This window comes from Oncorhynchus gorbuscha, linkage group LG10 (assembly GCF_021184085.1).
Source record: "Oncorhynchus gorbuscha isolate QuinsamMale2020 ecotype Even-year linkage group LG10, OgorEven_v1.0, whole genome shotgun sequence".
Classification (NCBI taxonomy): domain Eukaryota; kingdom Metazoa; phylum Chordata; class Actinopteri; order Salmoniformes; family Salmonidae; genus Oncorhynchus; species Oncorhynchus gorbuscha.
In genome coordinates, this window is record NC_060182.1 from 74673058 (window position 1) to 74692511 (window position 19454).

The 19454-nt window shown below is 42.8% G+C and overlaps 1 protein-coding gene across 2 annotated transcripts in view; it reads right to left on the reverse strand.

Moving 5' to 3' along the window:
* LOC124046566 (gamma-aminobutyric acid receptor subunit alpha-2-like) overlaps positions 1-13736 on the reverse strand; it is a 28937-nt gene extending 15201 nt beyond the window's left edge. Inside the window, exons 1-7 of one of the 2 annotated variants that reach the window (XM_046367083.1) lie at positions 13192-13736; positions 12738-12823; positions 11979-12100; positions 8727-8794; positions 5883-6103; positions 5510-5592; positions 3552-3695 (exon numbers count right to left, since the gene is read on the reverse strand). In XM_046367083.1, coding sequence (XP_046223039.1) covers positions 3552-3695; positions 5510-5592; positions 5883-6103; positions 8727-8794; positions 11979-12100; positions 12738-12808 — 709 coding nt within the window. In that variant the 5' untranslated portion in view covers positions 12809-12823; positions 13192-13736. The remainder of the gene's footprint in view (positions 1-3551; positions 3696-5509; positions 5593-5882; positions 6104-8726; positions 8795-11978; positions 12101-12737; positions 12824-13191) is intronic. The other variant, XM_046367082.1, reaches the window with a different exon arrangement.
* Between the last annotated feature and the right edge of the window lie 5718 nt (positions 13737-19454).

Consider the following 19454-nt stretch of genomic DNA (forward strand, 5'->3'; position numbering starts at 1 on the left):
CATGACCGAATACAAACAGTGCAGCTATTCCCTCCGCAAGGCTATCAAACAAGCCAAGCGTCAGTACAGAAACAAAGTAGAATCTCAATTCAACGGCTCAGACGCAAGAGGCATGTGGCAGGGTCTACAGTCAATCACGGACTACAGGAAGAAATCCAGCCCAGTCACGGACCAGGATGTCTTGCTCCCAGGCAGACTAAATAACTTTTTTTGCCCGCTTTGAGGACAATACAGTGCCACTGACACGGCCTGCAACGGAAACATGCGGTCTGTCCTTCACTGCAGCCGAGGTGAGTAAGACATTTAAACGTGTTAACCCTCGCAAGGCTGCAGGCCCAGACGGCATCCCCAGCCGCGCCCTCAGAGCATGCGCAGACCAGCTGGCCGGTGTGTTTACGGACATATTCAATCAATCCCTATACCAGTCTGCTGTTCCCACATGCTTCAAGAGGGCCACCATTGTTCCTGTTCCCAAGAAAGCTAAGGTAACTGAGCTAAACGACTACCGCCCCGTAGCACTCACTTCCGTCATCATGAAGTGCTTTGAGAGACTAGTCAAGGACCATATCACCTCCACCCTTCCTGACAACCTAGACCCACTCCAATTTGCTTACCGCCCAAATAGGTCCACAGACGATGCAATCTCAACCACACTGCACACTGCCCTAACCCATCTGGACAAGAGGAATACCTATGTGAGAATGCTGTTCATCGACTACAGTTCGGCATTCAACACCATAGTACCCTCCAAGCTCGTCATCAAGCTCAAGACCCTGGGTCAACCCCGCCCTGTGCAACTGGGTACTGGACTTCCTGACGGGCCGCCCCCAGGTGGTGAGGGTAGGCAACAACATCTCCTCCCCGCTGATCCTCAACACTGGGGCCCCACAAGGGTGCATTCTGAGCCCTCTCCTGTACTCCCTGTTCACCCACGACTGCGTGGCCACGCACGCCTCTAACTCAATCATCAAGTTTGCGGACGACACAACAGTGGTAGGCTTGATTATCAACAATGACGAGACGGCCTACAGGGAGGAGGTGAGGGCCCTCGGAGTGTGGTGTCAGGAAAATAACCTCACACTCAATGTCAACAAAACTAAGGAGATAATTGTGGACTTCAGGAAACAGCAGAGGGAACACCCCCCTATCCACATCAATGGAACAGTAGTGGAGAGGGTAGCAAGTTTTAAGTTCCTCGGCATACACATCACAGACAAACTGAATTGGTCCACTCACACAGACAGCATCGTGAAGAAGGCGCAGCAGCACCTCTTCAACCTCAGGAGGCTGAAGAAATTCGGCTTGTCACCAAAAGCACTCACAAACTTCTACAGATGCACAATCGAGAGCATCCTGGAGGGCTATATCACCGCCTGGTACGGCAACTGCTCCGCCCTCAACCGTAAGGCTCTCCAGAGGGTAGTGAGGTCTGCACAACGCATCACCGGGGGCAAACAACCTGCCCTCCAGGACACCTACACCACCCGATATTACAGGAAGGCCATAAAGATCACCAAGGACATCAACCACCCGAGCCACAGCCTGTTCACCCCGCTATCATCCAGAAGGCGAGGTCAGTACAGGTGCATCAAAGCTGGGACCGAGAGACTGAAAAACAGCTTCTATCTCAAGGCCATCAGACTGTTAAACAGCCACCACTAACATCGAGTGGCTGCTGCCAACACACTGACACTGACTCAACTCCAGCCACTTTAATAATGGGAATTGATGGGAAATGATGTAAATATATCACGAGCCACTTTAAACAATGCTACCTTATATAATGTTTACATACCCTACATTATTCATCTCATATGCATATGTATATACTGTACTCTACATCATCGACTGCATCCTTATGTAATACATGTATCACCAGCCACTTTAACTATGCCACTTTGTTTACATACTCATCTCATATGTATATACTGTACTCGATACCATCTACTGTATCTTGCCTATGCTGCTCTGTACCATCACTCATTCATATATCTTTATGTACATATTCTTTATCCCCTTACACTGTGTATAAGACAGTAGTTTTGGAATTGTTCGATTACTTGTTGTTTATTACTGCATTGTCGGAACTAGAAGCACAAGCATTTCGCTACACTCGCATTATCATCTGCTAACCATGTGTATGTGACAAATAAAATTTGATTTGATTTGATGTACTACAGTTCACACTCAAAAAGATTAGCCTACTGGAGCTAGTTTAATTTATTTAACCAGGAGAGCATATAGTTAGCTACATCTATGAGTTTTTATGTTTTTCTGTCATGCTTAATGTTCAGTAGCCTATGTCATACAGTACCAGTCAAAAGTTTGGACACACTTACTCATTCAAGGGAAATCCTCCGTTCACCTACTCTGCGTCTCACAAAGACACTGGTCTAATGTCCATTGCTAGTGTTTCTTGGCCCAAGCAAGTCTCTTCTTATTAGTGTCCTTTAGTAGTGGTTTCTTTGCTGCAATTCGACCATGAAGGCCTGATTCACGCAGTCTCCTCTGAACAGTTGATGTTGAGATGTGTCTGTTACTTGAACTCCGAAGCATTTATTTGGACTGCAATTTCTGAGACTGGTAACTCTAATGAACTTTATCCTCTGCATCTTCCTTTCCTGTGGTGGTCCTCGTGAGAGCCAGTTTCCTCATAGCGCTTGATGGTTCTTGTGACTGCACTTGAAGAAACTTTCAAAGTACTTGAAATTTTCCGCATTGACTGACCTTCATGGAATGTCGTTTCTCTTTGCTTATTTGAGCTCTTCTTGCCATAATATGGACTTGGTATTTGACCAAATAGGGCTATCTTCTGTGTACCAACCCTACCTTGACACAACATAACTGATTGGCTCAAACTCATTAGGAAATGAATTCCACAAATTAACTTTTAACAAGGCACACCTGTTAATTGAAACACATTCCAGGTGACTACCTCATGAAGCTGGTTGAGAGAATGCCAAGAGTGTGCAAAGCTGTGCAAAGCTGTCATCAAGCCAACGGGTGGCTACTTTGAAGAATCTCAAATACAATATATATATTTATTTGTTAAACACTTTTTTGCTTACTACATGATTCCATGTGTGTTATTTCATAGTTTTTTGACTGGTTCTGTATATATATTGGATAACGACACAATAATTTGGGCTTTTTTGGGGCTTAGGCTCATTAAAGGTCTTTAATATATAGCTCATCAGGCTCAGGTAGCATCCGGATTGAATTTTTGATCAAAGCTTTAATCAAATCCAAACATAAGCCTTTTAATATGCTTTATAATGCTTTTGAATGACACTTTCGGTTTTGGCGGGAAATACCGGGTTACCGGGTTACCGGAACAGTGATTCATTCTCAGGATGGAACATTTGTAAAATACAGGGAAAATATAACTTGAAAACTCACACTCACTGCTAAGAGTCAAAATACTATTACTAGTGAGTGTTGTTTTTCATTTTCCAGTTGATTTGCCTTTCCAACCCTTCACCCAAAGAGTTTTGTTTAAAGAATATTTGATTTGAGAATGCTAAATCTCGATCATTCTGGTCTAGACTTACCAGTGCTTGATTTAATGGTCTCTGTCCCCACAGTTTGTCCCTGAAGGCGATACTGGTTCAGTCTGGATCCATCTGGTGCTACCTCCACTGACGCTGATGCGTTTCGGGTCCAAATGTACGTCACCTCGGCCATTGTGTAGGCATCTGCAGACAATAAATGTCCATTCAGTTCACACTACATAACAAGGGACAGATAGTGATTATGAGGGCCTCTAAAGAAGGAGAGGTGAATAGAATAACTCCCCATCTACAAAGAATAGTAGGCTTTCAACTATGTCATTATGCACAGCCATGTGCTCAGCACAACATGGGGTATACTTTACATCTGATCATGTTGACGCAAATATAATAATCAACCAACATCTGTTAGCGTGAAATTTGAAAATTACATTTCACATAGAAAGGAGAGAAATTCAATCACAATTAAATGCAAAACAGCCAATATTTTCTGATAGAAGATCGATAGAACTTGGCAGATAGGTCTTTGTAGAGAGGCACATGATATTGCTGTTTATGAAAATCCCGATGTAATGAAGCGTTCCCTTAATCCTGGCAAAGAGAAGGTCTGGACCACATTTTCAGCCGTTTAAAGGTCAGACTTTTCTTGACCTTTTCTTGTACAGTAACAACCCGCACTAGCCTTTTATAGTGGAACTTGACTCGTGAACTCAGAATGAATCCAATTAACCTGCCAAAACTAGACGTTTCAGTCTCACAGGCAACCAGTTAAACATAGCTACAACCAGCTAACATAGCTACAACCAGCTAAACATAGGTACAACCAGTTAGCATAACTACAACCATCTAAACATAGCTACAACCATCTAAACATAACTACAACCATCTAAAAATAGCTACAACCAGCTAAACATAGCTACAACCATCTAAAAATAGCTACAACCAGCTAAACATAGCTACAACCAGCTAAACATAGCTACAACCAGTTAGCATAACTACAACCAGCTAAACATAGCTACAACCAGCTAAACATAGCTACAACCAGCTAAACATAGCTACAACCAGTTAATATAGCTAAAACCAGTTAACATAGCTACAACCAGTTAAACATAGCTACAACCAGCTAAACATAGTGTAAGGACCTGACTAGATCATAAATGAACAATTGTCCAGACAGAGGCTTGAGTTTGCGAATTGACGGTTTATTAAACCAACTTTACACAGGCTACTGTTTGGGCCGTAGCACACGCCAAATAGATGACAGATAACCCACAAGCCAATCGTGACCTTCTCTTGTGAAGCCCAGACGTAAGAGAGAGAGAACAAAGGCTGAACCTGGTCTTAACTTCCAATGCTCCACCCCCCTGCCCAACCCACCTCCACGCCACTCCGCCAACCACCAGGATGCCCGGCATCAGAACATTCCAGGCATTCCCGTGATTGGCAGATAGCAGGTTGATTGACATGTCGGACCCCGCGAACACCGGGTACTGGTCAGTACAACACAACCACCTCCTAGCCTAACACATAACACACAGCTGTCTGTGCGGGTCGCTACACAAGCTACAACCAGCTAAACATAGCTACAACCAGTTAAACATAGCTACAACCAGTTAACATAGCTACAACCAGCTAAATATAGCTACAACCAGTTAATAATAGCTACAACCAGCTAACATAGCTACAACCAGCTAACATAGCTACAACCAGCTAACATAGCTACAACCAGCTAACATAACTACAACCATCTAAACATAACTACAACCATCTAAACATAACTACAACCAGTTAACATAACTACAACCAGTTAACATAACTACAACCAGTTAACATAGCTACAACCAGTTAAACATTGCTACAACCAGCTAAACATAGCTACAACCAGCTAAACATAGCTACAACCAGCTAAACATAGCTACAGCAAGAAAAAATGTTCTGCCGCTAGCTCAATCGGTTCTTTGCAGAGTAAAATAAAAGCAAAAATGGGGAGATAAGCTTACAGCTGCCAAACTTCAGTGGACAGGAGTGGGAATCCATGGGGAAATCTTCAAGGTGCATGGGACATTCTGCCTGGACCGTTAACCTGAGTAAATATACAATGACACAAGAGTTCACATCACACCAGAATCTCACAGCTATTCTCACAGTGTTGTTGTTTTATTATGCAACCTTGTTTCCTTTGAATGGCCTCATCACTCCTTGTTTTCAGGCCATGCTGAGACCATGTATTGTACATGTGGTTTTCATAGGGTGACTCTGCCTGCCTGTCCAAAAGCAAGTAAATCTAAATGCTGGCGTGGGCTGCTGCACTGACATCACCTTGTCTGAGACCTGACGACAGCCCTTTTAGCGCTCTAATGAAACTAAGGATACCTCATGGTGTACAGCAGTGTTCCATCCTCCATGATCCGGAGCAGTTTGTTGGGCATGGTCATGTTGTGAGCCACAGATTTCTTCCCGTTGTGGAAAAAGGTGTCGGGTGTCCAGATCTTACTGGCCATCAGGTTGTTCAGCCGCAGGATGTTCATGGGCCCGTTGAACTTCAGCCGCTCGTCAATCCAGCTCTGACGGAAGAACACGTCCACAGTGTACTCCTGACACAGAGAAGAGGACAAAAGACCGTAGCACAGGTTGGGGTTTTGGTAATGCCCCCCCCCTTCCATCACAATATGTAATGAAGAGACTGGAATGGCAGAGGTTGTTATTAAAACATATTTAAACCTACATCTGCATGTGTTTTGAATAATTAGAATGAAATCCACTTTTATCACCTGGTCAGGCAAATTAAAGAGTTTTATAGTCTAGAGATTTCTAGTACAATAGTAATAATGGTTAGTTGTGTCTCACACACAGAGACCGAGAGACAGAGAAACACCACTATCAGAAAAACACTATCAAAGCAGAGTGATGGCCCAAGAGTGACATTTTCCACCTTGAGTTAAAAAGATCCTCTGAATTAATTATACATGTGTCATTTCTTCTTCTTTTTTTAAGGCGCTGGCTCGGTGGCGACCATTTCCCCTCTTCTTTATGGTTCAAATATTTGAGAGCAGGCTGAAATAAAGGGCTGAGAATGGAGGGCCGAGAGGGTGAGGGAGGAAACTGAGAAAAGCTTTTAAAGTCCCAGAAGGTACGAAACTGGAGCTTGGAGAACAAGGCCAAAGGAAAGGATGAGACAAAGAGAAAGAAAACAAAAAATAATGAGGGACTGATACAAGGAGAGAGTGAAGACTGTGAAAATTATGAGTCTGGTGGTAGTGTGTGTGTGGGGGGGAGAGGGGGGGGTCTAGCAGGATGCTATCTAAGAAAATAATTTTCCCATTATAGTGCACCTGGGTTTCCAATGGCAACAGAGACAGACAAAGACAGAAGCAGTAGTGATGCTACCCCAAAATCACATGAAATGTTGATGGAACAACCTCACTTTAAAGGGTTAGTCCCTGTCCTACATAAAATGTACGTGAAATATATTACATACAGTTGAAGTCGGAAGTTTACATACACTTAGGTTGGAGTCATTAAAACTTGTTTTTCAACCACTCCACAAATTTCTTGTTAACAAACTATAATGTTGGCAAGTTGGTTAGGAGATCTACTTTGTGCATGACACAATTGTTTGCAGACAGATTATTTCACATATAATTCACTGTATCACAATTCCAGTGGGTCAGAAGTTTACACACACTAAGTTGACTGTGCCTTTAAACAGCTTGGTGAAATGGCTTTAGAAGCTTCTGATAGGCTAATTGACATCATTTGAGTCAATTGGAGGTGTACCTGTGGATGTTTTTCAAGGCCTACCTTCATATTCAGTGCCTCTTTGCTTGACATCATGGGAAAATAAAAAGAAATCAGCCAAGACCTCAGAAAAAAAATTGTAGACCTGGTTCATCCTTGGGAGCAATTTCCAAACGGCTGAAGGTACCACGTTCATCTGTACAAACAATAGTACGCAAGCATAAACACCATGGGACCACGCAACCGTCATACCGCTCAGGAAGGAGAAAGGGTTCTCCTTCATACTTTCGTACAAAAAGTGAAAATCAACCCTAGATCAACAGCAAAGGACCTTGTGAAGATGCTGGAGGAAACAGGTACAAAAGTATCTATATCCACAGTAAAACGAGTTCTATATCGACATTACCTGAAAGACCGCTCAGCAAGGAAGAAGCCACTGCTCCAAAACCACTGTTAAAAAGACAGACTACGGTTTGCAACTGCACATGGGGACAAAGATTGTACTTTTCGGAGAAATGTCCTCTGGTCTGATAAAACAAAAATAGAACTGTTTGGCCATAATGACCATCATTATGTTTGGAGGGAAAAGGGGGAGGCTTGCAAGCCGAAGAACACCATCCCAACCATGAAGCACGGGGGTGGAGGCATCATGTTGTGGGGGTGCTTTGCTGCAGGAGGGACTGGTGCACTTCACAAAATAGATGGCATCATGAGGTAGAGAAATTATGTGGATACATTGAAGCAACATCCCAAGACATCAGTCAGGAAGTTAAAGCTTGGTCGCAAATGGGTCTTCCAAATGGACAATGACCCCAACCATACTTCCAAAGTTGTGGAAAATGGCTTAAGAACAACAAGGTCAAGGTATTGGAGTGGCCGTCACAATGCCCTGACTTCAATTCTATAGAAAATTTGTGGGCATAACTGAAAAAGCATGTGTGAGCAAGGAGGCCTACAAACCTGACTCAGTTACACCAGCTCTGTCAGGAGGAATGGGACAAAATTCACCCAACTTATTGTGGGAAGCTTGTGGAAGGCTACCTGAAAAGTCTGACCCAAGGTAAACAATTTAAAGGCAATGCTACTAAATACTAATTCAGTGTATGTAAACTTCTGACCCACTGGGAATGTGATGAAAGAAATAAAAGCTGAAATAAATCATTCTCTCTACTATTATTCTGACATTTCACATTCTTAAAATAAAGTGGTGATCCTAACTCACCTAAGACAGGGAATTTTTACTAGGATTAAATGTCAGGAAATGTGAAAAGCTGAGTTTAAATGTATTTGGCCAAGGTGTATGTAAACTTCTGACTTCAACTGTATATCAATATTCAGTATATTGTTAAACATAAGCTTATATCAAAACAATTAAATAAATAATGAAATACTGTGTTCATAAATAAAACAAGCTGAATGTATTTTACTAAAGGCTGTGTCACAGTAGTTCATATGTATAATACCTAGTATAACACTTACCATGTCTGTGTCTGACACTGGACCGAAACTTGTGACATAAATATCGGTCTTCACCTCTGTCACCCGATCTGTAAAATACACACAGATTTAATCTAGTTTGATATGATATTTTTTTCAGTAAATTGCAACAACCATTTTGAATATTTCATTCATGTTTTATATGCATCTTTGTAGGTATATCTGCTCATACATTAACAAGGCATCCACTCGCAAATCCCATGTTAAGAAATGTCATGTTTCTGAGAACTGTGACGTACATCTGGAAAGAGATGTGGTTGAGAACAATCCAGTCACTGAAAGCCATGATTTCACATTAATTTTAGATGGCTGCTGTCATGGCAACGCTTTATCCACGATGCCACATTTACAGTACATTCGTCCTCTTTCCTCAGACTACCCCATAGATGGTGCCAAGGGAACACACACTCCTGTTAAATCTGAGTGAGAAATCACACTCCCTCTCCTCACTGCCCTTCAGACATTTTAGGAGTATCTCAATTGGCTAAAGTGGCCTCCTTTCCTGGTGTCCAACTCTCCATACACTAGGAATGAATCTGACCTCTACTGCCTGACACTAATGCTTTTGTCATCTTTATAAATATCAGTAAAAGCAATAGTGGATGTCTACCAAGTGGGAGCTACATATTGATGGTGGGTAGGGTGAATTAATGCACTCCTATATAATCTAAAAGCAATAGCCCAGAAAAGGCTCACCCCGCCTGACATTTGATACCTAGTGAAAAACACAATATAATCTGTTACCAACATCATCAATAGACACTTATAGAAACCCAAGTGTCCACAAAAACTCAGGCCATTACACACATTCACAAACACAGCCACACTCACAAAGAATATGGGGAAGGAACAGCAAACAACTGCCAAAAGCAAAAGTGCTCAAGCAGCACCCCAGTGATGAGTCACACTGAGTAAATGTGGAGTAAAAGTGCTCAAGCAGCACCCCAGTGATGAGTCACACTGAGTAAATGTGGAGTAAAAGTGCTCAAGCAGCACCCCAGTGATGAGTCACACTGAGTAAATGTGGAGTAAAAGTGCTCATGCAGCACCCCAGTGATGAGTCACACTGAGTAAATGTGGAGTAAAAGTGCTACTGAGTTCTTGACAGGCCATAGTTAGGCTACACCACCATCCACACTATTACTGAGCTTGACAGTAGTCCTATTTAGTATAGCCCCCTCAACATCCCAGTCTTATATTGCCATTCTCTATGAAGAACATTGACTGTTACTCCTAATTAAGCTGAAAAATGCATGTCATCAACCACTAGCTAACTAGTTGGAGATGGGAATGACTTGTGGCTATACAACTTTTGAGTGTTAGTATATCAGTTTCAAATCAAGCTTTCTATAGGGCCCTATTCAATCTAAACCAAAATCCGTAGGTTTCTCCAGTGAGGGAAAAAAACTTATACCAGGATGCTGTTTGGATTACACAGTATTATCCAATGAAATCATGTTTCAGTTTACACTTGTGAATGTGTGGACAGGGTGTAACATCAGTGGAGCCCTATGTTACCTCAACCAGTCTTTTGAATCCCATTATAACTTTGTTTTTTGTATTCTTTGTCATCTCAATGCCCCAGAATTAATGCCTTTTTTCTGTCTGTTATGAAGTCATTTACTGAGCTTGTAAAATGTCTTCTTAATTAAGAATTGATGTCAAGAGTAAAAAACAAACAGAAGCAATGTATTTCGAATTACACTAAATTGTCTATAACTACCAGCCTTGATTTAAGCCAACTCCAAAACTGGGACCTAAACTGATTCTAAAAACTCTCAGTGAAAAAAAAGAACATTTTCCATAAATAAATCAGTACTTTCCCAGTACACATCTGGTGAATCTGTCTTCAATCAGATTCCCATTAGACCAAATAACTCTACTGCCTAACTCTAATGCTTCTATCATCTTTAAATAATATCTACAACTAGATAAACATCAACATAAATCACAGCACCTTGTGGGCTATTTCAAGGATCCATGAAAAGTTAAAACAGCATTAAGTTAAATCCTCATTAAACAAGCCAAGGAAGCATATTCAGCCACACCAACGCCTTCAGTGTAGGCTGTACTGGGAACAGTGAGAGGCTACAGTATAACCATCATCGGTCATCTTTAAAGGACCAGATATAATAAATGACACCACTCACACCTAGGGATATACTTCGGCTGGCGCAAGTTCCAAACACGTTAGTTTGCCATTTAAACATGTAAGAACTGACGTTCTGGCATTTTCCACCCCATGTGCCAGGTTCAGCAATTTGCCTGTCTAGGATCAGGTCACTTGCACTGAGGTGGGAGGGGTGGAAATATTTGAGGTGTGTCCTTGAAAACATGCGCAAAAGTGACAATTTCATGCAGAGCATGTCTTAGCGGTAATAATAGTGGAGATGTGCCCATTCCTTCAGTGATGGGTGTTTTTTTTTGTCCTGCCCAATGCGTTCGCCAAGTAGCCAAGCCTATCAATCAGGGGCACAAATTTGGTTTTAGAAGTGGGAGGACATAATTATTATTATTAAAAAATTATAATTTGTTACTTCTGGATGGGAATTTTCAGGAAAGCCTAATGACTGTCATCATGTCAATCACATTTGTACATTAGTTTATTATTTATTTATTTATTTAACAGAACTCCCTTGATGTGACTAAGACTATAGACTTAGATGTGTACACCTTGTCTAGTGTCTATACTGCTCATCAGAACTGGAACAAAGGGAACCTCTCCTGGGAACCATTGAGGTACACACTGACTGAGTGTACAAAACACCTAATAGCTCTTATATCTTCTGTTTACCAGATAATACAGCATGTCTGTAAGGTTGTCCTGGTGATAAGGGGGTTGCACATGCAAGCTCAAACGTATTCTGACATGCCAGACAAGTTATATGTTTGTTTATACAGTATATAAACAAGCTTGAGAAAATAAAATGTTTAATCTCAAAGTAATGTAAAACTTAGAATAAATATATCCTGGAGTGCTATTGGGTAGGCAGGCTTTTGTTCCAGCCCTATTCGAACACACCTGATTCTACTAATCAAGGTCCTGCTGAGCAGATGATAAGCAGAATCAGGAGTGTAAGAGCAGGGTTGGAGTACAACCCTGCACACCCAGTATCTCTCCAGGAAGAGGGTTGGCCATCCCTGTTTCAAAGTTGATTGAGATTTAAAAGCACTTTAAAAAATGCTTAATTTCAATTGATTTGATACGATAAGTATGACATGTTAGCTGCTCACCTCCAAGTCCAGGTCGTAATCGGTTGTCATAGCCATCCAGAAGGCGGTCCAAGATCCTGGTGAACAGAGTGATGTTGTTTTTGAAGGCCTCTGAAGCATATGCAGACGATTCCACTATTGATCTAAGTAGGAGAAACATCAATTATTGTGAGAGAGATGTGTGGGGAAAATGTATTGAAGTAACAAATATGTAATTCAGTCAACCTCTCTGCCAACTTCCTCTTAATAAGATCACTGTGTGTGTTATTTAATTCATGTGGCTCAGTTTGTTTCGTACAAAGACAACCATCCTCACTCTCATTAGTTCATTATGGAATAGACAGTTCCACTTCGCCAAAGAAAGTTCTGAGCATTTCGGAAGAGAAACTGGAAGATACCAAGGAATTGTGCGTCAATCAAATTATCACATCACTGAATTTCCCCCCATTCAGATTAATACCAATCTTCTAACTCCCTGGAGCTGTGCGTAATCTTTACCCTCTCATTTACACGTCACCGCGCAATTGGTGTTTCAGCTCTCCACACAAATTGTGCCATCGTGTTATCACGCTTTTTTTGTGTGCAAAATAGCATTTTCACGGCAATAACAGCTATATTCCAATCTAAGAACCATTTAGATCGGCGAAAAGCTATCGAGGCGATATAGAACGCGCAGACAAATGTGCAACAGTGTTCTTAGTAAGAACAATCACTGTGTATTGTTTTTTTCTACTGATTTCTATACTGTATATACATATTTGATAATACAATGAAACTTACCTTGACTGCCACAGTACCATCAACGAGAAGAACACCGCTAGATAATGCGATAAGTCCCATCGCTCTCTCATTGCTGAAATCCAAACCTACAGAATCGGATGCCCAATTAAAGGTAATATTCAGAGCACGAAATTCCATTCATGAAGACATTCGATTCAAATGCTGTGCAGTGCCATTCATTCTGAATGATTGCCTTTTGTTAACAAATTCATGTAAACGATTAATATAAAAACAAATGTCCATCCAAAATCTAAAGTAATCGTGCGCTTTATAGCCTACATGCATACTTCAAAGTTGATGGCAACGTGCAAATAAAAATTATTTCAACCACTTCATAAAAAAACAATAGGCCTATACATTTTTAATAACTTATTGAAGTTATTGAAAACTCCATTATTATTTGCTGGAATGAGGAACAACTAGATTTTTTAAAACGTTTTGGAAATATCCAAACCTTCAAGGAAACTGTCGCTTTGGTCGCAACAAAACAATAAGGCGGGTTGACAACAAAGCAACCTGACTAGTGCGAGGGATCTCCTTGTGATTTTCTTCTGACAACCCAGATGTGAAGTTGCGCACAAAAGCGCTGGGCATCAACTAAATTACACAACAGGGCTGTGGGAATACATCCGGAGTGGGTGTAAAGATGATAAGGACGAGTTTGACAATATTTAAAACCCTGGGAATCCAAAACACCGATTGTAGATACTGTCCAACCGTATACAAGTGCCGTGGTTCCCGGATAAATTCGTTTTTGGCTCCCGCCTATAACCTGTAACCATGCACCATGCAAACTCCGTGTGTCTCGAAAGTCTGATGAAGACGAGCAAAACAGATGTACTAGGTCCTATTTATAGCTTCCACGCATTGACCGCCAGAATAAATCCCAGATTTTATATCAAATTAAATGGATGAAAGTTCTGTAAAAGCTGCTTTCTCTGCAACCAAAATCGCATCACTACCCGTGTAGAAACTAGAACTGGTTTTATTAAGTGGAGCTGGAAAGATGCGAAGATGTTATGGGCGGCACTTTTGATGCGCTCACATGCGGCGTCACTTACCTCAGAAATGTATACTGTATGTCCTATATGCAGTAAACCTATACATTTAAGCCTACGAATTCTGGCCTTGTCTTTTAGATTTGCAACACGTTGTTAGAGTTCAGTTTATTTTCAGGACGACATTATAGTCACCATGCAATAGCGATTAAATGTGTGCTTTCATGTGTGATTTAAAAAAAATGTATTGTTTAAATAAATGTATGTTTAAATATAAAGTAGTGGAATAGTTGATACAATGACTGAAAAAATGGAGGAGGGGGACATTAGGCTACTCAGTGATGGAGAAAAATAAATAGCTTGTGCTCAGCTAACTCTGAAGAGGAGTGTAAGCTCCTATGTAAATGTCATAATGTCCATGTGATTGAATAATCGCCATTGATGATATAACTAACTCATGATGATAGTCACTTACTAAATAATTCAAATGCAAAATCATTTTAGCAAGTATTGAGGTTAATAATAATGACACATCTCACAGACACTGAGCTTTTACACAATAAATACTAGTACTTTTACTCACTTTCAGACCTTGAGCATAAGAGGAGTGGAACTCACAAAAATTGAAATGAAATGAGCAAGATTAAAATCAAATCACGCACACTGTAGTCCAGTCTATTGAATGAGCAAATGCTCAGATCAAATCAAATAAATAACACTTAAATCATATGACCACAATTCAACTCATGAAAAGCCTAACAGTCCAATGAAATGCACAACTCTCATATAATGTAATTGGATTTGGAGTGTAAGGTAAAGGTAATACTGTGTCTGTTTAGGCTTTCAGACAGTATGTGCCTGTAATATCAACTACATATGTGAGAAAGGCTGGGAATAACACACCTCAAAGATAAAGTCTTTGGCTAATAAACATGAATATATTTTGCCCTTGAGGTGTGGGCGGCCCGACCAAATATCAATTAGGGCACCCGAAAGGCTGCATACAATGGGGAGTGTTATTGAGAATATAGGCCAATAATTGTTCTCGGAGACAGAGGGGTTTGGGGACATTCTGTTCTGCCTTGTTCATAATGTATTTTTGGCAGACTTTGCCATGCCCAGCAGGAGAAAGTGAATGGGAAATTAACGCACATGGACTATGGGGTGAGACAGGGGCCTGGGAAGAATAAGTTGAAGTTTTGCAGGAGATGAGATGAGCTTCCTGAAAGAGCATACTGTAGCACAGTGTCCATCTGACGTCTGGGAAGGCATGTTTGTTGAAAAGAGGGTCATTTAGGGGATTGTCAGCCTCCAGCTGAGAATCTACATTAGGTGTGAATGTGGGGTCACAATGACCTACCACAACAGACACTGCACAGAGGTTGGGTCCCATGGGTTACAACAAAAAAATGCAAAAGTATTATTACGTTTGGTCACTCACTATCTCAACAGGCCTATTTTTGAACAACATTTCCCATCATAGAAGACCACATTTTTTCCAGTATGTCACATACCAGAGGGAAAAAAAACTCTAGGCCACCTTTACTCCACACACAGAGATGCATACAAAGCTCTTCCCTGCCTTCCATTTGGCAGGTCTGTTGGGGGTTACCCTGGGAGTCGGGTGTGGGACTACACCAATGCCATGATTACTGTATATACAGTATGTGATAACCTTTGTATGCTTGCAAAGCGCAGTGATGGAAAAGTACTGGGTAAATGGATATGTACTGCTTTAGTTCTCAGGATGAGAACTAAAGCATCTGCTGATAGTCACGCAGCCTCAAGGCTGAGATAGTTGAGTGAGAAACCACAGTCTAGACATGTTTTTCTCATCTTAGATACTTTGTATCTAATCCAATGAAACAATGTTAAGATATGATTGACGGTAGGTTGTAAAAAAGAGTGTTGTCTCCTGTTTCGCCACACACATCTTTACTATAGACTACTGATGTATTCTGTATGTGAATCTCTGTCTGCAATTGCATTTTATTACTAAAGAGTTTTATGCCAAGGTTCCAGTGTCTGTGTCATCTATCTGAAAGACTGATTGTTAACAGCAACGTACATCCCCCCCATGCAAAGAACCACCCAACAAATCTGACCATAATTCTATCCTCTTGATTCCCGCTTACAAGCAAAAACTAAAGCAGGAAGTACCAGTGACTCACTCAATACGGAAGTAGTCAGATCAAATCAAATTTATTTATATAGCCCTTCGTACATCAGCTGATATCTCAAAGTGCTGTACAGAAACCCAGCCTAAAACCCCAAACTGTTATGCAGGTGAATGAGGACCCAAAAGCGACTTGGCGAAAACAGAGTCTTTAATCCAGTAAAGTAAAAATACAATCATAAAGCACAATTCCACTCGTAATGACAAGAACAGACTGGAGACTCGATCTTGAACTGCAGGTTGCCTCGGGAAGGCACTTGAACGTAGCAGACTCAGACACCTGCTCACCACGCAGCATCTGAGGGAAACACGACACGACAGGGCGATACACAGACACAGCACGGTGAACAATAGACAAGGATCCGACAGGGCAGAAACGGAAAACAAGGGGAGAAATAGGGACTCTAATCAGGGGGAAAGATAGGGAACAGGTGTGGGAAGACTAAATGATTGATTAGGAGAATAGGAACAGCTGGGAGCAGGAACGGAGCGATAGAGAGAAGAGAGAGGGAGGAAGAGAGAAAGAGGGGAACGAACCTAAAAAGACCAGCAGGGGGAAAACGAACAGAGGGAAAAGCAAAATGACAAGACAAAATAAGACAAAACATGACAGTACCCCCCCACTCACCGAGCGCCTCCTGGCGCTCTCGAGGAGGAACACTGGCGGCAACGGAGGAAATCATAGATCACAAACGGTCCAGCACGTCCCGAGAAAGAACAACTCCTCTCCTCAGGACCGTAACGAAAAACGATAAAAAGGGAAACTAGGGTACTACTCTAAAAAAAAAAATGAGACACGGGTAGAGAACTGAAAGCTTTAGAGCAAACAGGACCAAACAGGCCAGGAGAGTAACAACTAGGGACAGACTGAGACACAGCAAGGGCAGGAACAAGAACAGGAGAGATGCGATGGCAGGGAACAGACTGAGACCCAGCAAGACCAGGAGCAGAAGCAGAAAAAAAAATACCAGACTTCTTCTGCGCACAGTCCGAACACGCAGCCACGAAACGGCGCGTGTCACGCTCCTGAGTAGGCCACCAAAACCGCTGGCGAATAGAAGCAAGCGTACCCCGAACGCCGGGATGGCCAGCTAACTTGGCAGAGTGAGCCCACTGAAGAACAGCCAGACGAGTAGAAACAGGAACGAAAAGAAGGTTACTAGGACAAGCGCGCGGCGACGCAGTGTGCGTGAGTGCTTGCTTAACCTGTCTCTCAATTCCCCAGACAGTCAACCCGACAACACGCCCAACAGGAAGGATCCCCTCGGGATCGGTAGAAGCCACAGAAGAACTAAAGAGACGGGATAAAGCATGAGGCTTGGTGTTCCTAGTACCCGGGCAATAAGAAATAACGAACTTGAAACGAGCGAAAAACAACGCCCAACGAGCATGACGCGCATTCAGTCGTTTGGCAGAACGGATGTACTCAAGGTTCCTTTGGTCAGTCCAAACGACAAAAGGAACGGTCGCCCCCTCCAACCACTGTCGCCATTTGCCTAGGGCTAAACGGATGGCGAGCAGTTCGCGGTTAGCCACATCATAGTTACGTTCCGACGGTGACAGGCGATGAGAAAAATACGCACAAGGGTGGACCCCATCGTCAGTATCGGAGCGCTGGGACAGAATGGCTCCCACGCCCACCCCCAACGCGTCAACCTCAACAATAAACTGTTTAGTGACGTCAGGTGCAACAAGGATAGGAGCGGATGCAAAACGCTTCTTAAAGAGATCAGAACAACAATCATACGACCGGTGAGGAGGAAGGGAGTTGGTTCTGGACCGACTGAAGACCGTGCGCAGACCATGATATTCCTCCGGCACTCCTGTCAAATCACCAGGTTCCTCCTGAGAAGAGGGGACAGAACAAACAGGAGAAATAGCAGACATTAAACACTTCACATGACAAGAAACGTTCCAGGAAAGGATAGAATTACTAGACCAATCAAAAGAAGGATTATGACACACTAGCCAGGGATGACCCAAAACAACAGGTGTAAAAGGTGAACAAAAAATCAAAAAAGAAATGGTCTCACTATGGTTACCAGATACAGTGAGGGTTAAAGGTAGTGTTTCACATAATATACTGGGGAGAGGACTACCATCCAAGGCGAACATGACCGTGGGCTCCCTAACTGTCTGAGAGGAATGTCATGTTCCCGAGCCCAGGCTTCGTCCATAAAACAGCCCTCCGCCCCAGAGTCTATTAATGCACTGCAGGAAGCTGCCGATCCGGTCCAGCGTAGATGGACCGGTAAAGTAGTACAGGTACTTGACGGAGAGGACCGTCTAGTAGCGCTTATCAGTCGCCCTCCGCTTACTGATGAGCTCTGGCCTTTAACTGGACATGAAATGACAAAATGACCAGCGGAACCGCAATAGAGACAGAGGCGGTTGGTGATTCTCCGTTCCCTCTCCTTAGTCGAGATGCGAATACCCCCAGCTGCATGGGCTCAACACCTGAGTCAGTGGGGAAAGATGGTAGTGTCCGAGAGAGGGAGACACAGTTAACGCGAGCTCTCTTCTATGAGCTCGGTGACGAAGATCTACCCGTCGTTCAATGCGAATAGCGAGTTCAATCAAAGAATCCACGCTGGATGGAACCTCCCGAGAGAGAATCTCATCCTTAACCTTAGCGTGGAGTCCCTCCAGAAAACGAGCGAGCAACGCCTGCTCGTTCCAGTTACTGGAGGCAGCAAGAGTGCGAAACTCTATAGAGTAATCCGTATGGATCGATTACCTTGACATAGGGAAGACAGGGACCAAGAAGCTTCTTTCCCAAAAACTGAACGATCAAAAACTCTTATCATCTCCTCTTTAAAGTTCAGATAATTGTTAGTACACTCAGCGCTTGCCTCCCAGATAGCTGTGCCCCACTGCCGAGCCCGACCAGTAAGGAGTGATATGACGTAGGCAATCCGAGCTCTCTCTCTTGAGTATGTGTTGGGTTGGAGAGAGAACACTATATCACACTGGGTGAGAAAGGAGCGGCACTCAGTGGGCTGCCCAGAATAACATGGTGGGTTATTAACCCTAGGTTCCGGAGGCTCGGAAGACCCGGAAGTAGCTGGTGGCACGAGACGAAGACTCTGATACTGTCCTGAGAGGTCGGAGACCTGAGCGGCCAGGGTCTCAACGGCATGCCGAGCAGCAGACAATTCCTGCTCGTGTCTGCCGAGCATCGCTCCCTGGAACTCGAGAGTAGAGTAGAGAGAATCCATAGTCGCTGGGTCCATTCTTGGTCGGATCCTTCTGTTATGCAGGTGAATGAGGACCCAAAAGCGACTTGGCGAAAACAGAGTCTTTAATCCAGTAAAGTAAAAATACAATCATAAAGCACAATTCCACTCGTAATGACAAGAACAGACTGGAGACTCGATCTTGAACTGCAGGTTGCCTCGGGAAGGCACTTGAACGTAGCAGACTCAGACACCTGCTCACCACGCAGCATCTGAGGGAAACACGACACGACAGGGCGATACACAGACACAGCACGGTGAACAATAGACAAGGATCCGACAGGGCAGAAATGGAAAACAAGGGGAG